The following is a 25,573-nucleotide window of genomic DNA, read 5'->3' on the forward strand; positions in this document are numbered from 1 at the left end:
TTCAATAAACTGTGAAAAGAGAAAAAGAAACAAAAAAACAATACAAAAGATATTCATATCAAACAGACTCGAAGCCGGTTTCTCACCTGCTAGCTGACGATTGTAAAACACGCGCGCAATCATCAAAAAATATAACGATACGAAATGTTACAGGAAGCGGCCAAGCACAACATATGATTGCCATCTGTTTATGTAAATTAATTAAAATTACATTTTATCACCAGCCACATATGTGTTGTACGGTTATGAGTGTATTTGAATGTAACATTCGAAGTTTGCCATTCACTGTAAATGTCTGCAAAACTGTTATCAGGCAAGTTTATATGTAATAGAGATGTATGTCCCTCATATAATTATACAAGAAAAAAAAAGGAATTTAGCTGGGAAAAAATGTAACTTCATACGATTTTATATATAATATTATTTGATTAAATAAAATCTATACACCAGACCTATCGATTGAATTGTCGGAATGCCGAATGCTGCACATTTTTGTTTACTGGGTAGCAAGGCATAAGAAATATCGCTATTCACACAAATGGAAAAAATATCGATTATTTTATTGCTCCGCACTAGCATTGTACCGCTTTTACTGGAGAATAAAAGTAAACAAAATGACAATTTTGTATAAAGTTGAGAGTCGGCGTGAGTTTGGAAATGCCAAAGAAGCTAACGTCTTCCCACACAAGGTGGTTCTGTGCGCCGTCTCCGCACGCAACATAATTGCATTCAGCGCCCTGCAGAACCTCTCCAGTCACGTCTATGTCTGTGACATTGTGACGCCCTGGCAGTACTACAAAGTGTGCAATTCGAAGTCATTAATCAATGTGCTGGAGTGGAATGCGAACGGCGAGCAGCTGCTGCTGGGCTACATTGGCGGCCGTGTGGAGATCTGGCAGCCCAAGGAGCAGTCACTGAACGTCTGGCAACTGCAGTTCCATGCCAACATTCCGAGCGAGGACATCATTCAGGCGAAGTTCTTCCACAATGGCAAAGGCGTCGTATTCAATACCCAGAAAAAAGATCACACCTACTACGGAGAGAAATTCGAGAGGCTTGAACAGCGGCCCACGCTAACCGGTTTTGGCGGCGTTGCGACCGAAGGCTGCATACTGCTCACTTCCTCCGGCTTGTTAGCCGCCTTCACGCTGCCCCAGCTCCAAAAGCTAGCCATCAACAACACCAGCAACAGCGGCGGCCAGGCACAGGAGCCGACGCCACTTAACAATGCGAGCAGCGAGCAGGTAGAGTTATTTCCTGTGTCCCACAGCATTGGCATCTCGCGCAGCTACATCGAACACTGCAGCATTGTGGCCAGCGCCAGCGGAGCACTAAACATTGCCTACAGCACAGGCTGGCAGCAGCAACAGCAGCAGCAGCTGGTCTACTGTTACAAAGTAAGGATTGCGGCATTAATGTGTAGCCTTTAATATTTATTAACCATTGCCATATGTCCAGGTCTCGCTGCAGCTGGAGGGCGAGCGCATCGTCATCAAATCCGAGTCGCTGGCCAGCATTTTCTTGAACACATTGCCGTCGGCAACGCTGGAGAGCAAGCGCATTGCGCAACTGCTGTGGACGCGAGTGGGCAATGAGGACGTCATCTACGTGGTCTTCAACGTGGGTGACAGCGCCAGTCTGCTGGAGCAATGGACTCTGACACGGCGCCATCAGAGTGTGCACGCCCTGCTGCAGCAGTCGGCGACTGGGCCGGCCGCCGGCAGCAAGCCCGTGGACTACGTGCCTAGTGAGAGCTGGGAGCAGGTGGCCAAGCTGCAGCTGAGCGCCCAAATCTCGCAGCTGTGCAGCAGCCGGCTAATCGCCGCGGATTGTGAGCAGCTGTTCGCCATATTGCAGGATAACAGCGTGCAGGTCCTGGAGCCGGGCACACTGAAGCAGCTGAATCACACGCAATTTGAGCACGATGCGGAGACGCGATTCATTTGCGGCGACTTGACTCCCACCAGCCAAATGCTCATCATCTTCGACAGCCACGCCCAGCTGCACGCCATGCAAACGCCCATGCTGAAGCAGCATACGAACACCATGCAGCTGCTGTTGCTGCTGCTCGAGTATTGCATTGTGACGGGCGTGGACGCCAGCGACGTACTGCTGCTCAATCTCGGCAATCTGGAGGCGCTCGTGGACAAGCTGACGGACAACTTTACGCGTCAGCCGTCGTACGTGCGTCAATTTTACTATGCGAACTTCCTGGCTCTGAAAAGCAATCTGTGCCGGGCCCAACAGCAGGAGTTCGATAATCTCATCATTTTGCACGCCATCTCGAGCACGTTTAAGAGTCTGCTGCGGCCGTCGGACTTGGGCTGTCAGGACAAGGGGCCGGCGGATAATTTGGCCATGAAACTGGCGGAGTCGGTGCCGGATGTGGACACGGTGTTGCTTAATCTGGATGCTAAGGACTTTACTGTCGAGCCCATGATGCTGCAGAGTCTGCAGCAGCTCATCCAATGGGTCACAGATCTGGCGCTCAATATGCTCAATCGCCTGCCCGAGGAGGTGATGAAGAGCAAGTTGTCTGGCAAACGTGCTAGTTACGACATCAGTCGCGACATCGTCGCCATTAGCAGTCTGCGCGAGCTGCTTGTCATGATCCGCATTTGGGGACTTCTCAATCCGCAGTGTCTGCCCGTGTATACTAAGACAATGGACAACATCGATGTGCTGGCCATTTTGTTCAGGCTGCTAACACGACTGGCCCAGAATCCAGCGGAGCCGGACGAACTGCTGCTGGATGAATGCAGCCTGCTGTCCAAGCAGCTGCTCATCCCACAGCCGTCCAGACACAATCCAACAACGCTGCTCAGCGCCCAGGGCTATGCGGCTGTGAAATCTGGACAACTAACGTTCACCTCACTGGTGGAGCCCGTCGGATTGCAGGAAATCGAAATGGAGCAGGTCGTCTTCGCCCATTTTATCAAGGATGGTGTCAGCAATTTGCAGTTGGGTGCTAATCCCAGCACAATAAGGAGATGCGCCCGCTGTGGATTTGTGAATAGCGCGAACAAAGTGGCCAAAACGTCTGCGTTGAAGGCGTGGTGCAACAAATGGTTACATTGCCACTGCGGTGGCTTTTGGAAGCAAATCAATTGATATTTTGTAATCGTAACTTAAGAATATTATTATTATTAAGAATTAAAACTAATTTAACGTAACACATGTGAAACACCGATTTAATATTTATTTGAAATCTGATAGCGCGGAGCTTTTGATGCCAAAAAATTACAGTCGATAGCTGTGCGGAAAATATTTGGTAGTGCTATCGATAGTTGCACAGACTCACGCACACATTGAAGTACAATCGATTGCTTTGCATCCCAGTTTCTTATTAGACTATTGATAAATACAAACAAGAATTGGCCAGCAAAATAAATTTCTAATTCAATTAAGTTAATTGCAACTCAAAATGAACATAAACCTGTCAAATTTCAACATGAAGAGCCTGGTGAAAGAGGCGGGCAGCACAATATCGCGCGTGGTGCAGGTAAATGCTTAGGCAATCACATCTAGCTGGAGGCCTGGGCCTGGGCCTGAGCCTCGGCCTCGGCCTGTGGGGGTGTGGGTAGCGTTGGTTGGGCAACGTAAGGAAAGGAAAGTGGTGGGGGTAGGGTGGGCAGCCTTGCGCACGCGATTGACTTTTTGCGTTTACCCTTGCCCTTTTATGCAGCTCACCGAGGAGAAATTGGGCACCACCGAGCGCACCGAATACGATATACACTTTCAAAATCTGGCCGAACGCGCCGATGTCACCAAATCATGGACTGAGAAAATAGTGCGCGACACCGAATCGGTGCTCATACCCAATCCACAGAATCGTGTTGAGGACTATATTTTCGAAAAGATTGAGAAAACGAAGCCGAAGCGCTTAAGCAATCTGGAGCACCTGGCGCTGGACATGATCGAGGCCGGCGGCGACTTTGGCCAGGACCTGCCCTACGGCCAGGCGCTCATCAAAGTGGGCCAGGCGGAGCAGAAGCTGGGCCAGTGCGAACATGACTTCATAGCCACATCGGGTATTTGCTTCACGCAACCGTTGCGCAAGTTCCTCGAGGGCGAAATGAAGACCATTAGCAAGGAGCGCGGGCTGCTGGAGACCAAGCGGTAAGCCAGTCTTTTAGATGACGTATATACGTAATTGTAATATATAATGGTAATTTTGCAGCTTGGACCTGGATGCGTGCAAGAACCGGGTGAAGAAGGCGCGCAGCATGCTGGGCCAGCAGTCGGTGAGTAGACTCCACTGCTCCACTTGGCTAGCGGAATTGTCGCATTAAGTTGATTTATGGATTTTCGCCTCTGCTTTTACATTTGTGCTGCTTTTACTCTGTGCGGAATGTGTTGTTTGTGATTTATAGAAAGATGGCATTTCGCCAGAAGCTGCCTTGGAACAGGTATCGCCCACTGAGGCGCCTCCCTTAAGCTCACATTTTATTATATCTCTTGGTTTCATTTGAGACTTATCTATTATATGTGCTAATATATATAAATTTCTTCTTGCGCAGGCGGAGCGCGATCTGCGCGTGGCTCAGGCCGAGTTCGACAGGCAGGCGGAGATCACCAAGCTGTTGCTGGACGGGATTAGCACCTCGCAGGCGTCGCACTTGCGTCATCTGCACGCCTTCGTGCAGACGCAGGTGCGATACTACAAGCAATGCGGCGACGTTATGGACCAGCTGCAGCGCGAGTTGGCCAAGTAAGTGGAGAGCAGCCAGAGCAGCTGTAGAAGCTGTTCACAGATTAGTTAATTATTTGTACTAGTTATTTGTTTGCATAGCTGATTATCTGATTATCTGATACCAGAGTACCTGAGTACCTGTGTACCTGTTTGTAGGCGGCACTTTACCAAAACAAAAATTGATCTCTTGCACTTTGGCAATCTATATGTATGTCTGTCTGTGGTGTTTGCTTTTTGTTGTTGTTGACCTTTCGGTATTTTTGTTGTTGTTTTGTGGTCTTACAGAATGCAGCCAGCGAAGCCTCGCCTGCGCATCAATAGCGAAGATGTGGACGGGCCTCCCAGCATTGCTTCGGCGCATTCATGTGATTCCAGTGAAGCCAGTTCCATTGCACTGGCCAAGGCCATAGATAGCGATTACGATTTTGATAATGGGCAGGATATTGATATTGATATTGAGTCGGGCTTTAAGAGCATTGACATTGGTCCGGTCAAGGCGCTCACCCATCTGCTGGAAGACTTTGAGATAGAGTTCGATACGAGCGCCATAAGCACAGTTTAATTTAATTTCATTCATCTGAAATGATAAACAAGTCTTGAATCAAAATTTTGGAAACGGGTTAACACACATATACGTATACGCATATACATATATACATATGTTTAATATTAGGCTAAACTTTTTGTATTGGTTGTTCTATTGAAACGAGACTTATCTAGTCGTCCATTTGTAGTCTCCTTGTTGCTTCTGTTTCTGTTGCGATTGCGGTTGCGGTTGCTGTTAAGCGGTTTCAATTGTAGCTCCACCTATCCACCTATCCAAAACTTCCAACATCAACTTCATTCACACTCAAGCCATTTAAACTCTACTCTCTGCCTCTGCGTCTTCCATCAGCTTGGGAGGCCCGACGCCCTACACACCGATCGATCTACTGGATGCCACCAAGTCCAGTGCCGCCGGCGGCATGGGCGTTGGAGCACGCAATCCTGGCAATAACAGTCAGCAAAAAGCCAATCAGTCCATGCAATTGAACGTGAGCACGGATCAAATGCAGCGCGCGCGTGTCCTGTGTTCCTACGATGCCAAGGATCACACCGAATTGAATCTGAGCGCCAACGAGGTAAGCAGCCCATTATTTATATTGTATGCCAGATCTTGTCCAGCTGTATTGATATTTGTTCTTCACTCTCGCAGGTCATCTTTGTTACCGAATGCTCGCCGGTCAATGAGGATTACATGTACGGTAAGCAGGGTCTGATGAAGGGCTTGGTCCCGCGCGCCTTTGTCGAAATGCTCGATGAGGAACAGAAGGACGACTACTAATTGGCCCATTGATGAGGAATGAAAGAAAAGCGAAAAGACAAACGAAATCTATTCAAAGCAAAATTAACTCATTAATACTCATTTAGAGCAAAGGCAATTGCAAAGGGACAATTACATACATAGTTCATACATATGCAAGAGAGTACAATAATTTATCAGAATATACACATATATACAAACATATTATAGTAGAGAGCAATGCGCCCTAGCTTAACGTCCGTGTCGATTGGATACGTGTGCCTCGTGTTAGCCACATAAAATGCATTCCGCAGCGCACCAGCATTTAGATACCTTTACGTAGCTAGTTGCCCCATCCCGATCCGCCCATCACCATCCTGTTCCTTGCTCAGCTTTTAATCAAATATTTCAATGTCTATATACATACATATATATACACACATATATGTATATATATATTTATTAATACCAATTTGGCTAACAAAATATCTCTTAAATAATGCAACTCAATTGTTTTTACAAAATTCCTAAAATCTCAATTAACAACATCAAGAATATTTGTTACTTATTAAATACGTATATATCTTATAAAGTGCGAAAAGGAACATGTTAAAGAAAATTTCCAAACATTTATTGTTGTTGCTAAACACGAAGCCTTTAACTACTATTATTAATTAAACTTTTCAATCTCACATTGAACAAAGTATTATATATTTTATGTTATTTTGATAGTTGATTATTCGTTAGTTACTATATTTGAAGTGTGCTTTAAACACATCTACATATATCTATATATAAATATCAATATATCTCTATTTATGGAATTGTTAATACATCTATATATTCGAAATCCAATTATTTATCTTAGGTTAAATACATATTTATCTTAATCTCTTCTCTGTTAATTTTTCGGTGCAATTATCCCCTTGCAAGTCAATTAAATGTTTAAGAACTACCCGAAACACCAAGCTAAGCCAAGCCAAGCCAAGCCACTTTGGTGCTTAATCAAAATAACAAAATGAGAAACTATTTAATAAACGTACAATACAATTAAAACTAAATGAAAATGCCAATGCGAATGTTAAAGAAAAACAAAAACAACGATTTTTAGGTTTTCAATGCGTTTAGAAAATGGGATTTTAGCAATTACAAAGCACACCATAAACTATGCAAAAAAAAAATTTATTTAACTAAATTTAAATAATTATTAACTGAAAATGAAAGAAATAAAAAGAAAATGTAACAAACAGTTGTTTTATTGGCACAGAACCATTTCTCTATTAAGTTATATAGTCAGCCGAATTCATATTTTGGCAAATACAAGTCGTATTTTATTTTGGCAAATAAAAATGTGAACGAATTCACAAATAACAGCACCTCGTATATCTGCAAAGAAATCGAGAGAAAGCATTATATCATGAGCTAATTCCAATCAAATATTTATTCGCTTACTAATCCCAGTAATCTTCCACGTCTGATATATCCATTTCATCGATATCGTAACCAACATCGAACCCATCGTAGTCATCATAATCATCTTCATCATTATCGAACTGTTCGTAGTACTCAAAGTCATTATCGGAGACTATATCGTAGATGTCGTCCGATCTGAAGTACACATCGTCATCAAAGACCAACAGTTCTGACAGGTCAAAGAAGCAGAAATCTGCGATTTTGGCCGGATTGTACGAGACCTCGAGGATGTCCTTCGCAGTCTGCTGTACGCCATCCAGGAAAGGCTCATCCATTTTGCAGCCGTATAAGCCGATCTTGATGGGCAACGGACGTTTAGTTTCCTTCTGTCTTATTTGCAAGCGCACCTTAAATATTATATCAGATATGAGCTTTTCAGAGAGCTGTGGGCAATTCTCCAGATGCAAGACGCGCAACTTGGGGCAGGAGAGTATCAGCAGGAGCACAGCATGATCGGTTATATTAGCGCAATACTTCAGATTGATCTCCTCTAACTGCTGCAGGGCGCAAAAAGCCTCCATCTCGCGAGGTCCGATAGCATCATTTGCTGGTATTATGAGCGTACGCAATGCGACTAGCTTGCTCAGCTGTGCCAGCATCGTGGCATTAAGACAGTTCTGACCACGCCCCTCAAAGTGCTCAAGTTGCTTCGCTTTGTGCTCCACGAGCCATGTCAACAGCTCCGGACGCAGAGTGCAGTCGTCCTGGTGGCTGTACACAATCACCTTCTTGAGGCGTGGCAGCTTGGCAATGTGCTCGTACTGGTTGCCCATACCAAACCCGAAACCTGTGCTGACTGTCATCGCTTCCAGCGTGTGGTGGCGCTGACTCTCGACCAACTGCTTGAAAGCCGGGCCAATCGAATAAATGCCCTTAATGTGTAGCTCCTTCAGATGCTTCAAGGACTTCAAAGCCCTGCTCAACAGCTTCACCTGCAAGCTTGTGCAGCTGGTCAAAGTGAGAGATTCAATGGTGGTTGGCAAGCGATTCATATTCTGACCAGTCAATTTCTCATTGTTGGACAGATCCAGATTCTTGAGCATTGGCAAATGCTTCAGCGCGAGCAGCGTCTCATTTCTTATATCGCAACCGCGTAGTTGTAGAGTCTGTAGCTTATTTAGCTTGGCGAACATCTTCTCCATGAGGTTCAGATTCAACTTGTTGACCGAGATTTTTAAGGTAGTCAAGTTGATGCAGTTGTTGCCCAGAAATTCGGCCAGACGCTTGAGATGACGCTGCGGTATAACACCATCGATGTCCTTAACATGGCGGCCGGACAACAAGAAAAAGTCACGAACATCCCACATGGTCAAATCAGAGAACTCCTCAAATTTAATAGACTTGTCCAGTGCTGGTGCTGCCTGCTTATATATCTCACGGAAGCGAGTACAGGTGCGTGCAAAATGAATGCGATCGCTCAGCGGCAACATGCGAAATATTTGATCCAAGCAATGATCATTCAGCTTCATTATAGCAGCCGCCGGCTCATCATCGCCTGCCAATGGAATGTCATAGGCGTCCGGCTGATGCCAGCTATCGCTGGGCACCACCATAAGTCGAACGTTCTTCACATAGTGCACCTTGCGACGCAAGGTCCTGAAATATCAGGGATACATCCATTTTGATATATAATGTTGTTAATGAATGGCCATATGTGGGTACTCACTTGGCAGCATTGCGTGCATCGTCAAAGACAACAAAAGCGCTTCTGTATTTGAGCTTCTCAGCGGCCGCTTTGGAGCCGGAAGCACTGGCTGAGTGGGTGAGCAGCTCCAAGTGCTTCACGGCTCCGAAAGTGGTGAAATAATCTCTCAAGTTTTTGGGCGATATCTTAACATTGATATAAAACCATATATTGATATATGGGCCAATAATGACAATGAGAATTGTTTTTACTACTTACTGCTGGAGCTACACTGATGATATAAAGCTTTTTCACCAGAATGTGATCCTCGGTGTAGGCTTCATCGTCCTTAAAATAATATGTTTTCTGCATTGTATGTGGAAAATTGAAACTTTTACGAGCAATGCGTGGTCCACATATATTGAAGAAATTGTCAAGCTCGTTCATCTAGTTGACGTTCTAAGCTGTACGTCGATGACTCAATTACTGCTACTATTACAATTGAAACAATTTTCCTCTTTCAGAAATATGCGCCTCAACTTTTTCTTGTTCGTCGTGCAGTTTAAGGAAATCGTTGACAATTCGTCTGTTGCATCGAGTGGAGCGATACTCTGGTAAGCGGTTACTTGATATCGCACATCTCAAGCAAACTATCGAAACAGATTGTTATCGGTAGCTGGTGCTAGAAACGTATTTTTTCTCTGATTAGTGTTTCCACCTATCAACTATCGAATGTATCGCCATGTATTTTCAAAACATTAATTTATGCTAAATTCAAATCCATTTGAAATAAAACATTGCATACTGTTTTATTTATTTTTCTCCTTCGCACTTTAATTTTGTAAATTGTAACGAGTTTTTGTTTCTAGCAAAGCTTACAAAAATTTTTGCATATTCGATTTTAGCTGTGTTCCTTGTAGAAAACTTAATACATTAAATTGACAAAATTGACTACTTTTCCTTATATACAGTTGTTTTACTAAAAGTCTTCGATTCTTAAGCCAGAATATCAACAAATAGCATATAAAATATATTACTGTAGTAAACGCTGCCAGCAGCGTTTGAGTTACAAATTTATGTACATTAATATAATACAAAAAGCCAAATAAATATGTTAAACAATTAAGTAAGTTAAGTGTGTTGTCTATTTTTGGTTGTTAGTGTTTCCCCGACTGTCACGAAAGAATCCAAGAGTGTATAATACCTGCAACGGTGGAAAACTATATTAAGCATAGGCATATTATTTGAATTCAATTAGAGAGCTTACGATTTTCGCCGGGCGAGAGTGTTATATGTATGTCCTCTCGATTGTGAATCGGCGCTATAAGAAAAGAATTGCAATTAGTATAAATATAAACATGTATGAAGAGGAAGTGCAGCAGCAACAACAACGCATTTTGTAAATATTTAAATAACTTCTTTATTTACGAAAGCTGCTTAAAATAGTAATAAACTTTGTTTGCTTAGTAATACAGACGCTAACAATAAAACAGATAATGAGGCATATGCATTTGACATAAATATTAATTAAACATAAACTTCACGGTTTATAGATAGTATGTGTTGTGGTTCAATAATGCATCATGTTACATGTTTCGTATTTAGGTTTGTCGTGTCTTTCGAATGAGCAAAAGTTTCGTTTGCTTTTATTCATATTTTAGTCCTTTTTGTATCTATAGAGGCTGCATGCGTGCCATGACTTTTGTGGTTTTGTAATTAAGTTGCTTAGCTGGAAACTAATTTAAATATACATATATGCTATCACAGTTTCAAAGTTGCCAACATGCAGACAACGCGTGCAAGCCATGCATGTTAAGAGAACTTTGCATTGACACAGAGAACATAGCTGACGATTAGTGCACTTATAAATGATATATAAGCAGGCAAGCCAGCGAGCACTCAAATGATCAAAAACGAGCAATCTGTCACGTGTGCAAAGCGTATGGCTGCTGGCGATTGGCATCGGCCTCTGGCTGCATTTGCTGTTGTGGGCGTGGCCGGGGCTGTGCGCTCTCATCAGCATTAGGCACAATGCGTATCATACCCGGCTGGATCCTAACGTTTTCACAGGCTTCGCATATATTCAGTTGCGGATGATTGCGGAATGTACACAAGTTGCAGGCCCACATATCCAGTGGCTCCTCGCCTTCGTCCACCTCCGATTCGGACAGGGACTCCTCCTCCTCCTCTTGATTGGCACGTGACTGGGCAACGGTTCTTGCAGGTGATGATAGGGGTGGAGCTGCAGACGCCGCCGTTGCTGCTGCGGCCGCGGCAGCTGCCCGCTGCTGCCGCAGAAATTGCTGAAACTGATAGTATTGCGCATAGGTGGGCGGCGGCTCCATCTCCAGTTGCAGCTGCTGCTGCTGCTGCGGCGTCAAGCACGCCGAGCTGGGCGCACTGCTGGGGTGCTGCACGAAATCTAGATGCGATTGTGTCTGCGCCGCGGGCACCGAGTGAAGCCGCAGCGAATTTGGCGGCACCTGAGTCCGAGCGGTGCCAGGAGGGTGTCCTGGAAGTGGCAGATACTGTTGCTGTGGGCCTGGGGGCGCCGATTGTTGACGATTCATGGAATTTGGCGCGGCTGCATTGCCATTCAGCTGAGGATCTGGAAGGAGAGCAGTCGTTAATTGAAGTCAACTCGAATTGATAATTGACAATTTGTGAATCTTACCATTGAGTAGTCGCTGACAGTCCTCAGTGAGTTTCTTGATATCTCTATCCAGTCTTTCAGATTCGCCCTCTGGCACCGGCTCGGTCAAAATGTTGATCTCCTGCTCCAGCATGAGCAGGCGCTTCTTATTCTCACGTAACGCGTTGGCCAGCTTGTCGCGTCGCTGCTTCTGGCGCTCAATGATCTTGGCATGCGCTGCAAACGAAAAGAACACATATTGATCAGCAAGTTGACTTAATTAAAAATATTATTCATATTCATTTATGTAGAATTATGTACATAAACATATCGATCAATCAGTTAATTAAATATATATATGTGTTGATATATTTAATATTTATTTATATACATTTGTATATCTATACACATAGCAAGTATATTTACGGCTCTATAGCTCACATTTTATTACTCTGTTTGTTGCTAAAAATAAAGGCGCGCATTTTTGCTCGCTCGCTAAAAGTTCATAAACAAATTTAAATTTAGTCAAAATGCGCAAACACACGAGAAATCAATCTAATAATAATTTATTTTTGACTGAAAATAAGGCAGCGCAACGCCCGATTTGAAATGATTTTTGAATTTGATTTTAACAAACTAACAAAAAGAACGAAACGAAGAAGAAAACAGTTTAAATAAAATTAAATAAAAGCAGACACATATTTTTAGACATTTTGATAGATTTCTAGCGGAAATAGCAAACAGGGCAATAGGCCAAAGGAGGATCAAGCTGACATACAGAACATATATTTAAAAAAAGCAAATGAAAATGTTGTAGTACGTCATTTGCTTGTGTTCTGCAGACATTTTAATTGATAAATTAATTCGTTAATGGACGAGAAGAATTCCACGATATGTCCCAAAAGTAAAAGTGTGAAGAATGTTATTTTAATTTGATTGACTGTCGCTTTTTAAATAGTTTGGCTAAAAGCAAATGCGCTAAGTGCTTTTCATGCATACATATATGTATGAGAACTTCGATAACTATATTTTAATCGAAGCAACATCATTTTCAATATATTAACATTGTGAGAAGGCCTTTTGCCCATGCTGTGTATGCTTAATGTGTCAAGTGGAGCACTATTTGCGAACCAATTAGAATTCGGGCTCGAATACGAATTCCGATTCGGACTAAGTTGTTGCTATCGCGACGTTTTCTTCGCATTTTCGCCGTGAACTTGAACGAGTCGCAGCAACAATAAATGAAAGAACAGAAATAAAAGAAAACAAAATGAGAAAGCAGGAGAGAAAGAGTGGAAGAGATAGATAGAAAAAGAGAGAGAGATGGACAGAGAAAGAGAGAGAGAGAGAGAGCGTTGTATAAATATAATGTTAAGAAACGCGGACGGTGAGACTGAGCGGAAGACCGGCAGATGCGCAGCTGGTGGAAACGAAACGAAATGGATTGAAACAGAATGGAAAAAGTACAGACAAGAGACATTTCTACAGCAAATAATATGTCGGACTCAATCTATATATATACATATAAGTATATATATTAAACGAAATCGAAGCGTGGGCGATACATTTTATATATTATTGTCTTTATATATATGATATACCTAGGTAAATTGCTTATATAGGTAAGCTATCTGCATTTTCGAGAAGGTTGGACAATCGAAAAAAAACGCATAAAAATAATTGAAAGATTTTCTGGATTATTATAGAGATTTATATTCGATCTGCCTAGTAGTTAAGCTAGCTCGAATTATTTATATGTCGAGAATGAAATTAAAAAATAGTATATAAAATTAGCACATTATTTTAGGGAATTTCAAATGAATGAAAAAATTTTTAAACAAATTTATTGGGCATCAAAATAGTCGAATAATTCTAAGAAAATACAAATTGATAGGCCTATTTTATGTAGAAAGTAAAATTATATTCATATATCGCGAGCTTGATGACAGTTGGAATAGCCTTATGCAATATTATATCCCTACTTATAATAATAGACCTCTTCTGAGATCTGAGAAGACGTAGAAGCTTACAAGGTAAATGAAATAATTTTCGATTGCTTCATTTCAAATCTGACAAGTATCGATTTATATGATTACATAGATTTGTTTATCTACAATATAATGATTAGAAGATTAAAATGGTTTAAAACCTGTTGTTAAATTTAAAAAAGGGAGATACGTCGGTCTCTAAAAGGAACGAACAAAACACATGGATTCCATAATATTTTTTCTTCTAGATATACCCTTGTCTAGTAAAGCCTAAAATCGATAAATATCGATTATTCTTATTTAACTTGTAAGCATATATGATTTCAAGAGTTTAAATTTCACCAAACTCATTAGATACAATACAGTCTGAATCGTGTATGAGCATATAACGATAAATGTATCTATATAGGTGTGATTAAGCTAATATATATTCGATTCCCTAATGTAAATATTAGTTAAAGAGTTTCATATTTAACAACATTGTTCGCAACATTTGGGGCGTAATTCAATTTGTTATCAATTGTAAACAGAATGGTCTGATAAGGTCTGGTGCGATTAGACCTATAATACGGGGGAAAAAAAGTCCCCTATAAAGGAAACCCAGACCATGAAACCAAAATTACGTCGCAGATAACGAATGCGATTCTAGACATGCGAAACATGTGGAGGTCCAAATATTACTTATGTGAGTTTCTTGTGGCTATTTGCTGATCATGTTTAATAACTAACTATACTAAAAAGTAATAAGTAATGAATAAATGAATTAAATAATTCGTGTCTAACATAAATTATAAAATTATTACTTTTTTTTGGAACTAGCCTAATTGTTGTTATATTTGAAAAACAGGAACATTTTACTTGGATTGAAAGTATACATACATACATCTGAGAAACATATATGTATATGTAGACGGAAACCTCTATTTTATTCTTGAATATGCAGATTCGGACACGTATATACAGATTATTAAAGCTATAGAGCTTCGCTGTAGTTTTTCACTCGTAACATCAATCACTTTTCTCTGACTGATTATTGAAATATATTGGAATATGATTTTTATATATACATATATTGAAATAAAATCAATCTTTCAACCCGTTTATAAGACTTTACTAGACATGTAGGCTACACTAAATGTATAAAACCAACCTGTATAGATAATTTCTTGAAATAAATGGATTGTACAGTTCCTACGCATATCGAGATACTTATTTCATCAATAGAGCTTTGCTTTCTTCGACATCTATCACTTTGAATGATTAGAAATATATTTATATATATTTATCATTATTATTATCGATATATGCATTTCACTTTCCTTAAGCATTTTGTTTTTGAGTTTTGCTTGAGGTTCTAAGAGAGCAGTCGGAAATTCAATCAACAATTTCTGGGACTGATTAAATATAGGTCTATGTACACCTGCTCGTCTATCGGAACAGATCTTTTCGATTAGTTGCCTCGCTATGACTTCGCTTTTAATACTCGCTTTCTTTATCTTCGGACTCACCTTCTCGATCCGATTCGGGCACAACGCCCTCGTAGAGGGGCATGTGCGTGACGCTGGGGCTGTTGTCTCCGCTGTTGCTGTTGTTCTGCAGATGATTGTTGTTATAGTTGGAGGCGACAATATGGTTCTGCGCCTGTGTGGGATATGGAAATATGGCCGGCATCTCGGGCGGTGCTGCAGCAGCTGCTTCTTCTGCTGCTGCTGCTGCTTCGGCCTGCTCCTGTAGTTGCTGTTGCAGCTGCTGTTGCTGTTGCTGGCGTGCTGTGGGCGTTGCTCCATCGGTGACCAGCACTCCTGGCTGGGATGGCGGTGTGGTTGGGGGCGGCGGGCAGGGCGCGTAGAGCGGCACCTGGGGACGCACACAGCCGGCGCTAAAGACGCTGCCCTCGTCGGTGACCGTCAGCTGGAAGTTCTTGTGGGTGCCGCGGCGCGCATCAAAGCTGCTGCTCGAGTAGGTGATGCCGCTGCTGCCGTTCCCGCTAGCCGCTGGACCGGCCGTGATGTCTATCGTAGCGGGCGCCGCTCCGTTGCTGCTGATCTGCGGCTGGCGCAGAGTGAGATTGAGTGAGGTGAAGCTCTTTCGGCCGCTCGGCGTGCTGCCACCGGATGTGGGCGATGGGGGCGTGGGCGCTGGCGCTGGCGCTGCCGACGGCGAAATTGCACTGACCGCGTTGCTAAGAAATTCGCGCGCATAAGGCGGCTCCGGCTGCAGCGTGATGACTGACCGATGTCGCACGGGCGAGCGTAACTGCGCAGTAGCTGGCGCTGCCGACTGCGCAGCTGACGTCGTCGCCGTAACAGCAGCAGCAGCCACGGTTGTCGCTGACGTTGGCGATGATAAGGAAACATTGAGCGACAGCTCCGATTCGCTAGAGCTGAGCGGGCTGGTGAGACAGGAGGAATCATTGGAGCAGCTGCTTGAGACAACGGCCAACGGCTTCGGCGGCAGCGGAGGCAGCGGGGGTGCGCGACGCAGCGGCTTGTACTGCGCGCTGGGCGTCTGCTGTTGTCGCGGCGTCGCTTGCTGTTGCTGCTGCTGCTGTCGCTGTTGTATCTTCTGCTGCAGCTGTGCGTTTAGCTGACGCGGCAAATTCAATGTGGTGGGTCGAGTGCGGGCAATGGGTGTGCCTGTCGGTGTGTCAACACCACCGGTTGGTGGCTGGGTGGGCGCAGCCCGCGACGGCTTCAAGGGCGTCGGCGGCTTTGCTTGGCGCTGCTGTTGCTGCAAATGCTGTTGCTGTTGCACCACCTTGGCGGGATAGGACTGAACGGGCGAGGGGTGCAGCGCCAGCTCCTTCTTCAACATCTGTATGCAATTGTCGCGCTGATGGCAATTCTCATTGACGCATTGCGTCACCAAGGCATCCGGCAGCGTGGGAAACTCCTGCTTCATCTCGTGGAACAGGTGCATAATACTTATGTTTGTGCACTGGCAGCTTAGCTTGGCTTTCGGCCTACAGGCAGACTCCCCCAGCTGTTCATAGCTGCTGCTGCGGCTAATGTTGCTGTTGCTGTTGCTGGTGATGTTGCTGTCGTTTCTCTGCTGCTCCTGTTGCTCTTGCTGCTGCTGTTGCTCTTGCTGCAGTTGCTGCTGCTGCTGCTGCTGCTGCTGCTGATCCTCGTCCGCGTTAAGCAGTGCCTTGAATTGAAAATGTTGCTGGAGTGCCTCGACTATGTTGGGCGTGTTGTTGTTGCTCGCTTGTTGTTGCTGTTGCTGTTGCTGCTCCTGTTGCTGTTGTGGAGGATTGCCATTTAATTGGAAATGATTTGCTCCGGGCGGTATTGGTGGTGTGGCCGCCATTTTAGGCCATCATTTGTCACTGTCGCAGACCTGCAAATACAATCAAGACACGAATAAGTTAGCTAATTGCATTAGCAATGGAAACACTGTCTGTGGGGGGGAATGCACAATTCGTTCATGGCCCGATTTAGCACGGCGACTAAGTCGACTAAGTCGGCAAGTTCAAATGCAAAGCAAACCTGGCAAAAATTATGAAAATCTGATGGTCAAGAAAATCGAAAAAATCGAGAAAAATCACCAATCCAAAGAGCTTCAAACAATTTGCTTAAGCGCCGAAAACAATAAACAAATGACAGAGGAAATTTAAAAATATTTATGACACAATGCACGGCATAAAAAATTGCTCAGGTTTTGAACGAAAAATAATGTGCAAAAAGAAAAAAAGACGAGCTAAGAAAAAACGCGAATAAAAATAATAATATTAAGTGAGCAAAAATAGAAGCGTCATACTAGCTAAATCTCGATATCGCGTGCTGTTAGGACAGTGTCAAGGATGGCATAAATATACATGAATACCTATATATATATGTATAGCGAGAGAAAGAGGGAAACAGAGAGATATAACTAGACCATTTTGATGTATGGCAAGGAAAGACAATTTATCATAACCAGTTCAAAGCTGGCTAAACACAAATAATACATTTGAATCGACTTACATTTTGATTTCGATAAAATATAATAGTTAAATAGTATAATTTATTATTTAAGATATGCAGTTGAACAGCTGAAAATTCTCAGAAAATACGAGCTCTGTCTCTTTCCTTATTAATTTGATCGATGACGTTTCTATATCTTTCAATGGCCTTTGTTGAGCCACACATAAATATATATAACTATATATACATACATATTTTAGTTATTTATTTATGTAGATTTTATTGTAATTTTTTTTTGTTTTGGTTATTTTTTGATTCACAATTACATTTATTTGCAGTTTTTGTTTTCGGCTTTCATATATTTGTTTATAATTTGCATTTCAAATCAAAATAAACAATTTTCCATTAGCTGTGTATTTTATGGGCAGGTATTTTTGTCATTTCTTAACACTTTTTGTGGCATATTGAAGAAAACATTTTCAATGCAGTTTCACAGATTTTGAACATTGTTCTAGATGTTTCTATTCTATTTGAAACAAGTATGTATATGGGACATAAATATAATTGATTTAATAACAATTTTGTAGTCTGCACAACAAATTCGTTTATCAAAATGAAATTCTTTGCGAAAATTGTTTTTCTCTTTTTTTTTTTTTGTTTGTTTGGTAGACGCGTTTGAACGCTTCAAATGCCAGCGATAAACTGAAAACAATTTCAAAAATATTTGAAAAGAGTAGAGCCAAAAAATATCACACACACGCAGACACATGTGAGAGAATGTATATGTGTATGCAGGTATATGTATATGAATGCTTGAAGATAACAAAATAGAAATTGTAATTTCCTCTTCAAGTGAACCATGTGACGTATGCGTAATATAAGAACTATAAATATCGGATGATATATCGGGTAGCTATCAAAGCATCTTTTAATCAGCTTTTTAAGTCGGCCAATATTATATATGCATATATTATGCTGCCTTCATATTAAGCTCAAGTGAAACGAATCAATTAAATCATTCAATATTTTTGACACACGCACACAGTCAAGCAATTTGGCAAAGCCTTTAAGTGCCTCTCTCCCTCTCTCACTCATTTTCTTTTTTTCTCTCTCTCTCTCTCTCTCTCTGTTGTTTCTTATAAATTTCTTAAAATAAACTTTTGTGTGGGTGTTGCACAAAAGCATCGATAATTGAATGAATTTCTTTTTTCTTAAATCTTGCTAAACAACAACAACAGCAACAACAATAACAAATAGAAAATAAATAATATGCTGAGGTGAAAGAGTTGTTAAAGAATGAAATTCGCTAAAAATTGAAAATAACATGTCTGGCTGAAAGAAAACTATTTAATAGATAGATACGTTGGCATAAAATAGACGGAGAGAAGAAAATTAATCGCCAACATCAACGCGAGGATTAAATAGATATAAAAAATTTTCAAGTATTTATACAGCCCTCGCTTTTTTGTCTTTTTAATTTTTTTGCTTGAGAATTGCGGCTCACCTGAGCTTTCGAAGAAATATAGAAACCAACAAGTGACAGCATGTATAAAAACAAATAATAAACTTTGCGACACACACACATATATATATATATATATATATATATATATATATATATATATATATATATATATATATATATATATATATATATATATATATATATATATATATATATATATATATATATATATATATATATTTTTTTTTAATAAAATATACGACTATAGCAATAAAAATCAAACATTTATGCACAAAAAACGAATTAATAATAAAGCATTGGCATTAAATTTGGATACGGCACATTTAACATGGCGCCATTAAAATGGCCCGCCACAGGCATAAATAATATTTATATTTCTCTATATCTATCCGAATAGAATAGCGAACGATATATTCTTCTATATGTATATCTGCTTGTATGCGTGTTCCAGAATTTGTTTATTTCAATGTCCGCCCCATAACGAAAGATGATAAAAACAACAAAAAACATGAAGAAGATTGTGAGAAAATTCAAAATTAAGCAGCATTTAATAAAGAAAGTAAAAACAAGTAAAAGACATGTAAGGCGAGTGCAGTCGGGCATAACCGACTACACAACACTCGTTCAGAATCAAAAATATAATATTATATAACTATATTTATTTAAATATGTTATAGCACATATAAATATTATGTTATTGCATATGTTATATATCGATTAATGCTGATTATTATCACAAGTATACTGAAGTATATTATTTACATACTTGAAGCCAGTAAGGCGTTCCAACACATGCTTCAATTCCTAATTGTTACTTAATTATTCAGTATTATGTAAACTACGTTATTTCCATTGACCAAATAAACTAATTAGATATATTATAGTTTATTATTATTTAGTTTTATTATATTTAACTAATTATATTAGCTACACATCTAAAAATTCTTAACATTCCATCGCTGTTTAATAGAGTAGAAGTGCTTGGCATTCATACAGATAAAATTCAAGAGGTGCACAAGCTAATATAGACTTTTTTAGTTTGGGAAGGCGCATAGCAAGTAAAAGTATTTTAATAATTATTTATATAAGTATATTATTCTGTTTATACCTAGAGCTCACCTTGCTCTTTATCTCTTATAGTCTTTGATTTAGCAGGGGTTAAATTTGAATATTTATTGAAATTCACGCATTTACTCTAGGTATAAATGACCATGCCACAATAAAATCAATTTTGCAATTGGCAACGTTTGTATTTATTTATTCTCATTAATAATTCTGCATTTTGGTTTTTATCATTTTGAGACTTAAAGAAAATTTTTCGTTCCACAAAATTCCAAACTTTTCGTGTATGGGGAATCAATGGAATGCGAGACAAAAGTTTCGTAAGTTGCTAAAGCATATGGAATTCAAAATACTCTGTAAATTTATTTATTAATTATTATTATTTCTATTTTTAGACTCAGATTACCATTGTTAAATCATTTATTCAAATGATCTGGAGTGTAATTTTTTTAGCTCTAGAGCTTTTAAATGATCTGATTTTAAATTATTTATAAATGGCATTACAAATAAAAAATTAAAGGGAATAAATTATCGTATAATCGTAAATCAGGTAATATTTTATTTATACATTTTCTTCTCTCAACAATATCCACTTTTTGTATACCCTACACATTATAGTGTATAACGTGATAGGCATAAATATAAATATTATTTTAATCTTTCGGGTACTGGGTATAGCATGTACATTGCGATGAGGGGAAAGGGGATTGCGGGGTTGGTAATGAAAATTTGTTTAATTTCAATTAATTCTGTTATTCGCGTTGTGTTTGCCAGTTTCGTGTGACTTATAGCGAGGGTGTAGCGCAGACAAACATGCGAACGACGACTGCAGACGTAAACGACCTTCACAATTAGCTAGCGATATATGCAATAGGTATACATATATATCCATATATACATTTTAATGTGTATACAGATGTGTGCTGTACGAGGGATATGCACGAGTCGTCAACTGGGAAAGGAAATCGACGTCAAAAACTGCAGCTAGTATAGAGAAGAAAACAGAGAGTATTCGTATATATTCGATATATGTATTCATTTTCGCTTACATACATATATACTTGCATGTGCTATAGATTCTAGATTCTATACGGTATGCTCAGGTAACAGAGTGCTTCATTTGCCTTGACATACGCAAAAATCGAGAGGCATAGAACCTGTGTTCAGAGTACAAAAGACCAACAATCAGTTTGCACAAGTTTACAAAGTAATTAAATTTATGGCAACACATATAAGTTTTATGCGTGGATGTGGCTCGGAACGGCACGGTTCGGAACGAATCCTCTTGTAATTGGACGGAACAAAATTTCCATTCATTAAAATGCTTTTGTGCAAAAAAAATAAAATAAAATGTTGGCGTCACTTCGCGTGCCTTTCGACCGATTTACATGAAAACAAATAAGAATAAGCAAAACAAAGGCGAAAGACCCAAAAAAAAAAAAAATGAGAAAATTTGTTTTTGGGTTTTCCGAGCGGTGGATCAGCGGATTTTAAAGTTGGTCATCCGATGTTAACAAGCAGGCTGCATTCCTTAGGGTTTTTAGGGTAAATAAACTGCAATGAAATGTTAATGTCAACAAAGAAGTAAACAAGAATCTATTTGCTTATACAGATTGTTTAATTTATTGTAAATTCTAAGGTAAATGTCAAGTTTAATTTCTTTTTATAAATTTATTTTTCGCCATTTAACGAATATCATCTACAACAAATTAGTACTCATGTTAAACTTTTTGTTGAATTGAATGTAAATGTTATCGTTAAAGTTGTTTTCCCTGTAAAATCGCATGCCTCATTTATCAGTTTCCATTGAATAACTAGACCTCACTATTGATAGCTTATCAAAAAGACATTCGAATAGCTAAGAAACCCTTTCAATTAAAAGTTAAGTTAATGTAAAGTGTACTGACGATGTCATTATCTTATGGCGTTCATATATATAACGTTTATTTTTATCAATTAAGTAATCCATATTAGAATAGATATGTATTCGTGGACTACCACCGAATTTGTTTTGTCTTTGAAGGCCGACGATTTGAAGTATCATTGCAATTGACCGGAAATCTCGGTGTCTGTCTTGTCAAAAAAGGCCGAAAACGAAAAATGATTATAAATAAATAAATAAATGCGAAGCAAAGAAAATCTTTGCACACAACAAAAATGAGGGGGGAAATAACAATATACCCTCCCCGAGAGGCCGTATATATGAGACATCCAATTCTGAAACAGAAAACATACGGATCGGTCGATGGCGATGCGTAGAAAAACTAGAATGAATATTACTAGATAACTCTGCTCCTCAACATGAAAACAACTTTCACTTTGAGAGCAAAAATGCGTTGAGGAAAATTGTACAAGTATAAACGAAATATTATAAATCAAATGTGGAGACATGAAATGAAATGGAAAAAACACGCAAAAATGGAACGAGAATAATTTAATTTTTTTTGTGGTTGTTTTTGTTGCTATAGTCTCTTCTATTTTAAATTTTGTGTTTTCTTTGCTGGTCTTTTTTCGTTTTTCATTCTATTTTTTCTGAATTTTTGTTGTTGCTTTTGAGCGGGTGCTGCTTGCCAATAATTTGAAGAGGCGTTTTGCGGAATTTTCTGCAGACGTCAGGCCTTGACTGACGTCATTAGCGCGAATTTCAAATTGGAAAAAGAAGACAGGAGAAACGTGGCTCCAATCGGCTGTCCTGCTTCTGCTCGAAACATTACTTGGCCGCGATATTGCAGACATTAATACGGGTTATTTATTTATTTATTTATGAATACTTTTTTGTTGTTGTCTTGAAATTTTCAATTTGTATTTTATTTAATTTTTGTATTTTTTCTATCTCGGTTCTTTGGCTCCTCGTAAATGTGCAAATAATCAAAGCGGAGTCAAAGGCAACGGCAACAACATCAATTTGGGCTATATTTAGACGCTGTTCATTTGGGCGTGAAAAAAATGAATAAATGACAATCAGCAAGGGCGAAGGCAGAGGGGGATTCTGACAGGTGTGGCTGCTGCTTATCGCCGCGAGCCTGGGAAACGCTTTTCGTACCGTGCTTGGCGACAATTTAAACCTTACATACGTATGTATATAATTAATATTTATATATACATTTATTTATTTCTTTCTAAATATACATATACATATATATTTAATTTAGTTTTTTTGATAATTATAGCGACAGTGATAAGCCAAGTGGAGCTTATGGACCCAGGCCAATTACAAATATTGCGCACATACATCACACAATGAACTAAATATAATAAGTACGTACGTATGCATGTACATATGTATGTATGTATGTGGCTTAAAAACCTACGTACGTATATAGAAAAATTTGCAGGGAAATTCCCGTAATAATAACAACAAAGCGCCAAGCGCAAGAGCAGATACAGCTACAACAACGACGACGACGTATGCATATAAACAAAGACGTAAAATGGAAGAAAGAAAAAAAAAACACAAACAACTCTCTGCTTGCTCTTAAAATGTAACAACAAAGGCAAAATCAAGCAACATAAAAGCTTACACCAGAAAGAGCTGGGACTTGGCAGAAAAATGCGATGAGTGCAACTGCAGGGATATACCGATAGTAGCCCAACAGGAGCTAGGACAATCAAATGTTACGAAATTAAAAACTAACTCTCCTTAGAGATGAGACTGCGAATTCATCAAATAATTGCAACTGTTTCGTATGGCCTTTTATTAGATCACAAGGAATTTGATTGAAACAAAGGTTACTTTTATTTTAAACGACAACAGCCAAGTCTATATAGATAAATTTATAGATTTAATGCATTAATCTAAACAACAACAACATTTTATCAACATGAGCGTTCCTATCGTGCATTTATTACTAATGGAAACAATCTGATTTTTATTTATATTTTTTCATAGTTGTTCGATAAAAGTTTACGTGGGCAAGCTATTCGTTTTCGTTTTGTTAGAGCATTAGAATTCAAAATATTATTCTCCACATTATACACCTTAATATTTCGTCTACCCAAATGCATTTACACATTTTACTTTTATAAAGTGTCGTGTCACATTCTCAATTATCGAGAGACTACAATTTTGGCACCTGTTAGAGCCTAAAGACACAATGAGGGCCATTGATAAAAGCATGTTGGAAACTAGTGTAGGACATACATAGAAAATCAATATTTGCACATTTAGATTAGAAATTATGTGGAAAAATATAACAAATACATGCGCAGATAAAGTGTATACGTATTTAAATATTTTCACAAGAATTAAGGCCATTATGGCAAATAGGCAATGGGCCAGACCCGGCACGTCGGCCCCCGTCGTTTCTAAGCTCTGGGCCCTGTCACAGTTTTTCTGTGTTATCACTCGGTAATGGGGCGGGGGCGGAAATATTCATATAAAAATACCTACAAACAATCGCACACACACCAAGTCACGAACGAACACACATTCGCAATCGCGTATAAGCGTTCATGCGCGCACACACTGTGAAACGAGAGTGCGAAAGAGACACGTAGGGAGCGACAACAGCGACGACGCTGCTGTATTAACGGCAAAAAAAAAAAAAAAAAAAAAAAACGACGACAACGGCAACAACAACAAGATAAAAACCAGCCAGATCGTCTCTGTGTGTATGTGTAAGTTCGAGCGAGAGAGCGAGCGCATTAAAACAGGTGACATTGGTAGCAGCGCTACGCAATAATAGATAAAAAATACATAATTCAAATAAAATGTAAAATGCCAGCCAGGTTAAGAAATTACACGAAACATGGCCCAAAATGCAAGACCAGTGTGTACACACCGAAATATGAGCGACGCAACTTGTTGAGTGCATAAATATAACGTTATACATATAAATTATTATTTCCGTTAATTCTATTCTACTCACCAATAATAATTATACGAATGTTTTTGGAATAGGCGCCCTCTGACTGTGTTTATCGTTTAGCACTTTGCGATTGCATCAACTTGTATATTTTCACTTTTTCTCTTTCTTGCCCTTGCTTGGCTTTCACTAATGCTTTTGCAGTTTGCTGCAAAAATACACACTTGCACTCTCACGCTCGCCTCGTTTATTTCCGTTTCGTTACGTTTTTGCCACAGCGTTTATTGGTATTTAATAATTATTATTTTGATTTTCGTTTAATTTCTACGCGATCCGATTGATCCGCGAACTGTGTGGCAAATGAAACAGCTGATTGATTGATAACAGCGTCTGTAACTTAACATTTCGATTGAACTGCTATTAACAGCGATAGTTTATGCTACTTTGCAGAAATGACGTTGATATTTTCATACATTTGGGCATCAAAATAGAAAAAATCATGGTACGAATAAAGTATAGATCTTTCCCACTGCTTATTTTCAAATAAAAAAGTTACTTTGAACTTTGTCAGCTGGTGAATCATTGTTCACAGATTCTATTGAGTCCGAAGATCTTAATCGATA

General features: G+C 39.8%; 4 protein-coding genes across 8 annotated transcripts; 2 read left to right on the top strand and 2 right to left on the bottom strand.

Annotated features, from left to right (window-relative positions):
* Positions 1–479: 479 nt before the first annotated feature.
* Positions 480–3,184, top strand: MED16 (mediator complex subunit 16). The gene is made up of 2 exons (XM_018011603.2): positions 480–1,397; positions 1,459–3,184. The coding sequence occupies exons 1-2, from the start codon at positions 480–482 to the stop codon at positions 3,109–3,111; spliced, it is 2,571 nt and encodes an 856-aa protein (XP_017867092.2). The 3' UTR covers positions 3,112–3,184.
* A 96-nt stretch (positions 3,185–3,280) lies between these two features.
* Positions 3,281–7,945, top strand: EndoB (SH3 domain containing GRB2 like, endophilin-B). 4 transcript variants are annotated; one of them, XM_018011616.2, is made up of 7 exons: positions 3,281–3,502; positions 3,686–4,119; positions 4,181–4,244; positions 4,374–4,409; positions 4,521–4,711; positions 5,589–5,814; positions 5,889–7,945. In XM_018011616.2, the coding sequence occupies exons 1-7, from the start codon at positions 3,425–3,427 to the stop codon at positions 6,015–6,017; spliced, it is 1,158 nt and encodes a 385-aa protein (XP_017867105.1). In that variant the 5' UTR covers positions 3,281–3,424; the 3' UTR covers positions 6,018–7,945. The 4 variants fall into 4 exon arrangements, with proteins under 4 accessions (XP_017867105.1, XP_017867107.2, XP_017867108.2 ...); XM_018011618.2 differs by lacking the exons at positions 5,589–5,814; positions 5,889–7,945 and adding an exon at positions 4,979–5,345; XM_018011617.2 differs by lacking the exon at positions 4,374–4,409 and having other exon boundaries at positions 3,282–3,502.
* On the bottom strand, positions 7,210–9,519 carry LOC108616422 (uncharacterized). Of its 2 annotated transcripts, XM_018011607.2 has the most exons (4): positions 9,352–9,519; positions 9,115–9,278; positions 7,428–9,044; positions 7,210–7,361 (listed from the first exon to the last, which is right to left on the bottom strand). In XM_018011607.2, coding segments are annotated over exons 1-4 (1,950 nt in total). In that variant the 3' UTR covers positions 7,210–7,360. The 2 variants fall into 2 exon arrangements, with proteins under 2 accessions (XP_017867096.1, XP_089327556.1); XM_089471430.1 differs by lacking the exon at positions 7,210–7,361 and having other exon boundaries at positions 7,427–9,044.
* Positions 9,520–10,081: 562 nt separating this feature from the next.
* Positions 10,082–25,453, bottom strand: Tab2 (TAK1-associated binding protein 2). Its single transcript, XM_018011602.2, is given in 8 exon segments — positions 10,082–10,276; positions 10,340–10,393; positions 11,117–11,261; positions 11,264–11,354; positions 11,356–11,680; positions 11,747–11,941; positions 15,201–17,031; positions 25,014–25,453. Coding segments are annotated over 7 exon segments (2,640 nt in total). The 5' UTR covers positions 17,002–17,031; positions 25,014–25,453; the 3' UTR covers positions 10,082–10,247.
* Positions 25,454–25,573: the final 120 nt, after the last annotated feature.

This window comes from Drosophila arizonae, chromosome 5, assembly GCF_054131065.1.
Source record: "Drosophila arizonae isolate 15081-1271.41 chromosome 5, UAZ_ARI_1.0, whole genome shotgun sequence".
Classification (NCBI taxonomy): Eukaryota; Metazoa; Arthropoda; class Insecta; order Diptera; family Drosophilidae; genus Drosophila; species Drosophila arizonae.